Source organism: Taudactylus pleione, unplaced genomic scaffold, assembly GCF_031769625.1.
Source record: "Taudactylus pleione unplaced genomic scaffold, aTauple2 ptg000116l, whole genome shotgun sequence".
NCBI lineage: Eukaryota > Metazoa > Chordata > Amphibia > Anura > Myobatrachidae > Taudactylus > Taudactylus pleione.
This window is the reverse complement of record NW_028284518.1, coordinates 16,667,722-16,674,808: the sequence shown is the minus strand read 5'-3', so window position 1 is coordinate 16,674,808 and position 7,087 is coordinate 16,667,722. Positions and strand designations below refer to the sequence as shown.

The 7,087-nt window shown below is 44.4% G+C and overlaps 1 protein-coding gene across 2 annotated transcripts in view; it reads right to left on the bottom strand.

The window, feature by feature from the left end:
• Window positions 1–6,523: 6,523 nt before the first annotated feature.
• The window catches only part of LOC148524789 (enoyl-CoA delta isomerase 2-like), a 50,101-nt gene continuing 49,537 nt past the window's right edge, over window positions 6,524–7,087 (bottom strand). For both annotated transcript variants that reach the window (XM_088471790.1, XM_088471789.1), the window contains exon 9: window positions 6,524–6,815. In XM_088471790.1, the coding sequence (XP_088327916.1) occupies window positions 6,660–6,815 (156 nt within the window). In that variant the 3' untranslated portion in view covers window positions 6,524–6,659. The remainder of the gene's footprint in view (window positions 6,816–7,087) is intronic.

Here is a 7,087-nt window from a genome sequence, read left to right as displayed (position 1 = left end):
ATAGCAGAGAGCGCTTCCAAATGTAAGCCACTCCCCTGCTTTAACGACAGCCCATACCAGCTTCTAGGGGCTGCAGCCGATGCAGTCCATGGAAGCCAGCCAGTTTGCTGATTTGTGAGCATGCATAGGAATGCCATCCTGCACATACACACAATTACAGAACACCCAGCCAGGCAGGTAAGGAGCTGCCACTGGCTACAAAGCAGATTTAATCTTCTTAAATGCACTGTTTGGACTGGCTGAGTCATACACAGGGGTATGGCCAGTGGTGTCACTAACAAATGTATGGAGAATAAACTTTTTGATCTAGATCAGATCCCAATAATACATAGTTCTAAAAATATTGGAGGAGCTTCATCTGTTGGTACATGAGTCACCTTTTAACAGCTGCAGTACAAAATTAACATTTACTTATTAAGTATTTGTTACTTGTTTACCTAAATTCCCCCCTGTCCAACAAACAGAAATGTATAGGCTCCATTATAGGATCATTCCAGCTCATAACTCATTAACACTGTAATGCTTGTCCTTGTGTTGACCACAAATACAATTTAAGTTTGGCATAGAACATAGGTCTGCAAGGTGGGGGGAGGGAGAAGGTTAGTAAAAATGCTTTTTCGGTGGAGTTTATCATTAAAGCTGCACTATCATCTACTTTTCCAAGGTACATATTTACATCCATACCTACCTACAGGCAGGCGCATGCCTACATCCACACTTAGCTACAGACAGGCGCACATTTACATCCAGACCTACCCACAGGCAGGCGCACATTTACATTCACATCTACCTACAGGCAGACGCACATTTACATTCACACGTACCTACCTACAGGAAGGCGCACATTTACATCCACAACTACCTACAGGCAAGCGCACATTTATATCCACACCTACCTACAGGCAAGTGTACATTTATATCCACAACTACCTACAGACAGGATGCATCTTTTATATCCACACCTAACTACAGGCAGGCGCACACTTACATCCACAGCTACCTACAGGCAAGCACACATATGCATCCACACCTACCTACAGGCAGGCGCACATTTACATCCACAACTACCTAAAGGCAGGCGCACATTTGCATCCACACCTAACTACAGGCAGGCGCACACTTACATCCACAGCTACCTACAGGCAAGCACACATATGCATCCACACCTACCTACAGGCAGGCGCACATTTACATCCACAACTACCTAAAGGCAGGCGCACATTTGCATCCACACCTACCTACAGGCAGGCGCACATTTGCATCCACACCTACCTACAGACAGGCGCACATTTATATCCACAGCTACCTACAGGCAGGCTCACATTTACATTCACACCTACCTACAGGCAAGCATACATTTATATCCACACCTTCCTGCAGGCAAGCTCACATTTACATTCAAGCCTACCTACAGGCAAGTGTACATTTACATTCACACCTACCTATAGGCAAGCATACACTTATATCCACACCTACTTACAGGCAGGCTCACATTTACATTCACACCTACCTACAGGCAAGCATACACTAAAATCCACAACTACCTACAGGCAAGCGTACATTTACATTCACACCTACCTACAGGCAAGCATACATTTACATCCACAACTACCTAAAGGCAGGCGCACATTTGCATTCACACCTACCTACAGGCAGGCGCACATTTATATGCACAACTACCTACATGCAAGCGCACATTTGCATCCACACCTACCTACAGGCAGGCGCACATTTGCATTCACACCTACCTACAGGCAGGCGTACATTTATATGCACAACTACCTACATGCAAGCGCACATTTGCATCCACACCTACCTATAGGATTGCGCACATTTACATCCACAACTACCTACAGGCAAGCATACATTTATATCCACACCTACCTACAGGCAAGCTCACATTTATATCCACACCTAACTACAGGCAGGCGCAAATTTGCATCCACACCTACCTATAGGATTGCGCACATTTGCATCCATGCCTACCTACAGGCAGGCGCACTTGCATCCACACCTAACTACAGGCAGGCACACATTTATATCCATACCTACCTACAGGCAAACATACATTTACATCCACACCTACCTACAGGCAAGCATACATTTATATCCACACCTACCTACAGGCAGGCGCAAATTTGCATCCACACCTACCTATAGGCAAGCGCACATTTATATCCACACCTACCTACAGGCAAGCGCACATTTATATCCACACCTACCTACAGGCAAGTGTACATTTATATCCACAACTACCTACAGGCAAGCATACATTTATATCCACACCTACCTACAGGCAGGCTCACATTTACATTCACACCTACCTACAGGCAAGCATACATTTACATTCACACCTACCTACAGGCAAGCATACATTTATATCCACACCTACCTACAGGCAGGCTCACATTTACATTCACACCTACCTACAGGCAAGTGCACATTTACATTCACATCTACCTACAGGCAAGCATACATTAAAATCCACAACTACCTACAGGCAAGCATACATTTAGATCCACACCTAACTACAGGCAAGCGTACATTTATATCCACACCTACCTACAGGCAAGCATACATTATATCCACACCTACCTACAGGTAGGCGCACATTTGCATCCACACCTACCTACAGGCAGGCACACATTTGTATCCACACCTAACTACAGGCAGGCGCAAATTTGCATCCACACCTACCTATAGGATTGCGCACATTTGCATCCATGCCTACCTACAGGCAGGTGCACTTGCATCCACACCTACCTACAGGCAGGCACACATTTATATCCACACCTACCTACAGGCAAACGTACATTTAAATCCACACCTACCTACAGGCAAGCATACATTTATATCCACAGCTACCTACAGGCAGGCTCACATTTACATTCACACCTACCTACAGGCAAGTGCACATTTACATTCACATGTACCTACAGGCAAGCGCACATTTATATCCACACCTACCTACAGGCAAGCATACATTAAAATCCACACCTACCTACAGGCAAGTGTACATTTATATCCACAACTACCTACAGACAGGATGCATATTTTATATCCACACCTAACTACAGGCAGGCGCACACTTACATCCACAGCTACCTACAGGCAAGCATACATATGCATCCACACCTACCTACAGGCAGGCACACATTAACATCCACAGCTACCTAAAGGCAGGCGCACATTTGCATCCACACCTACCTACAGGCAGGCGCACATTTACATCCACAACTACCTACAGGCAAGCGCACATTTGCATCCACACCTACCTACAGGCAGGCGCACATTTATATCCACACCTACCTACAGGCAGGCTCATATTTACATTCACACCTACCTACAGGCAAGCATACATTTACATTCACACCTACCTACAGGCAAGTGTACATTTATATCCACAACTACCTACAGACAGGATGCAGATTTTATATCCACACCTAACTACAGGCAGGCGCACACTTACATCCACAGCTACCTACAGGCAAGCATACATATGCATCCACACCTACCTACAGGCAGGCACACATTAACATCCACAACTACCTAAAGGCAGGCGCACATTTGCATCCACACCTACCTACAGGCAGGCGCACATTTATATCCACACCTACCTACAGGCAGGCTCATATTTACATTCACACCTACCTACAGGCAAGCATACATTTACATTCACACCTACCTACAGGCAAGCATACATTTATATCCACACCTACCTACAGGCAGGCTCACATTTACATTCACACCTACCTACAGGCAAGTGCACATTTACATTCACATCTACCTACAGGCAAGCATACATTAAAATCCACAACTACCTACAGGCAAGCATACATTTATATCCACACCTAACTACAGGCAAGCGTACATTTATATCCACACCTACCTACAGGCAAGCATACATTATATCCACACCTACCTACAGGTAGGCGCACATTTGCATCCACACCTACCTACAGGCAGGCACACATTTGTATCCACACCTAACTACAGGCAGGCGCAAATTTGCATCCACACCTACCTATAGGATTGCGCACATTTGCATCCATGCCTACCTACAGGCAGGTGCACTTGCATCCACACCTACCTACAGGCAGGCACACATTTATATCCACACCTACCTACAGGCAAACGTACATTTAAATCCACACCTACCTACAGGCAAGCATACATTTATATCCACAGCTACCTACAGGCAGGCTCACATTTACATTCACACCTACCTACAGGCAAGTGCACATTTACATTCACACCTACCTACAGGCAAGCATACATTAAAATCCACACCTACCTACAGGCAAGTGTACATTTATATCCACAACTACCTACAGACAGGATGCATATTTTATATCCACACCTAACTACAGGCAGGCGCACACTTACATCCACAGCTACCGACAGGCAAGCATACATATGCATCCACACCTACCTACAGGCAGGCACACATTAACATCCACAGCTACCTAAAGGCAGGCGCACATTTGCATCCACACCTACCTACAGGCAGGCGCACATTTACATCCACAACTACCTACAGGCAAGCGCACATTTGCATCCACACCTACCTACAGGCAGGCGCACATTTATATCCACACCTACCTACAGGCAGGCTCATATTTACATTCACACCTACCTACAGGCAAGCATACATTTATATCCACACCTACCTACAGGCAGGCTCACATTTACATTCACACCTACCTACAGGCAAGTGCACATTTACATTCACACCTACCTACAGGCAAGCATACATTATATCCACACCTACCTACAGGCGGGCACACATTTGTATCCACACCTAACTACAGGCAGGCGCAAATTTGCATCCACACCTACCTATAGGATTGCGCACATTTGCATCCATGCCTACCTACAGGCAGGTGCACTTGCATCCACACCTACCTACAGGCAGGCACACATTTATATCCACACCTACCTACAGGCAAACGTACATTTAAATCCACACCTACCTACAGGCAAGCATACATTTATATCCACAGCTACCTACAGGCAGGCTCACATTTACATTCACACCTACCTACAGGCAAGTGCACATTTACATTCACATCTACCTACAGGCAAGCATACATTTATATCCACACCTACCTACAGGCAAGCATACATTAAAATCCACAACTACCTACAGGCAAGCATACATTTATATCCACACCTACCTACAGGCAAGCATACATTATATCCACACCTACCTACAGGCAGGCGCACATTTGCATCCACACCTACCTACAGGCAGGTGCACATTTACATCCACAACTACCTACAGGCAAGCGCACATTTGCATCCACACCTACCTACAGGCAGGCGCACATTTATATCCACACCTAACTACAGGCAGGCGCAAATTTGCATCCACACCTACCTATAGGATTGCGCACATTTGCATCCATGCCTACCTACACGCAGGTGCACTTGCATCCACACCTACCTACAGGCAGGCACACATTTATATCCACACCTACCTACAGGCAAACGTACATTTAAATCCACACCTACCTACAGGCAAGCATACATTTATATCCACACCTACCTACAGGCAGGCGCAAATTTGCATCCACACCTAACTATAGGCAGGCGCACATTTGCATCCACACCTACCTACAGGAAGGCGTACATTTGCATCCACACCTACCTAGAGGCAGGTGCATATTTTCATTCACACCTACCTACTGGCAAGCACACATTTGTATCCACACCTACCTACTGGCAGGCGCACATTTATATCCACACCTACCTACAGACAGGCTTCCCTACGGATTCCCATACAATTCATAATCAGGCCCATTGATTATAAGCTCCACTGGAGCAGGGACTGATGTTAATGGCTAAAAACTTTTGGCAAAGCACTGCAGAATATGTGTGCGCTATATAATTAACTGGTAATAATAAGTAAATGCATTAACTTATTCTCCTCACCCAGGTGGCCGACAGTATTAAAGTGACACGCCTGTGGTTTTTCTCATCTAACTATGGAACAATTGAGTCCATCACCAAATTGGGACAGTGTTGTGTATTAGTTACTCTCAATGATACAGTATAACACAAGACAACACAAGAGTCTATGTGGTACAGCAGACTTGTCATATACTATTGGGGAGGTGTGTGCTCTTGCCATGTCTCCGATCTCCTCGTAGTAATCCGGCAAGGCACCTTTACCAAAATCGTCGCCGGGTGTTTTACTGCGCATGCGCAGTTGCGCCATCTTTACTGTGTTGAGTGTCGCAGTAGGTCTTTAAGGGTTTGAGTACGTATTACCTCTGATATCACTAACATTGCATAGTAACAACACTGCTATGTGTGTGCATGTTACCACTGTTCCTCAATATACCTGCAAGCCTGGTTAAGGCCACTGTGTGGCCTAAAGTCCATTTCACAATTCTGCTGGTGCCTATTGTTAACCTCTTAGGTTTTATACCAATAGAACATATCAACATATGCAACCTAGCAGTGGGATGGTGCAAAATATTAATACACAGTGTGATAACAATAGGCAGTGAAGATTAGGGATACAATAAAAGATAATTACTTTATAAAATATATAAAACTGCATTTCCACATGATTCGTTCTATGTATAATACATTTTGATAGGACAATGGCAAAGAACCATAGTAATGTAATGCAGTCAATTACAAAAGAAAAATCACAGCTTTGCCTTGCGTTGGAAAAAAAGTTGTATGGCATTGATGCTGTCCTCGGAATATGCCCTTTTATGGAGGAGTTCAAATTCCTTATCGCAAACAGCATGAAGTTTCTCCTTTTCCACATTGCGAATCAACTGCTTGGAGAGGGACAGACCCTAATAAAAAAAATTATGGTGTTATTGTATCCAGTAGTGGAATTAGGAATTTAGATGACTATGATTATTCTCACAATTGAATATTTCAATTTTGCAATGTGTATGTCACCATTAAGACAATGTAGATAATAAGTTTTGAATGGATCACCTGTCTGTAACAGTTTAGTTGTTACATCTACTCATTGTCATCATACTAAACATATATCCTGGATGCCATTGATAACCCTCTACTTTATTTTGAGCAGTCTGAAATTACTGCGTCCCATTTTCAG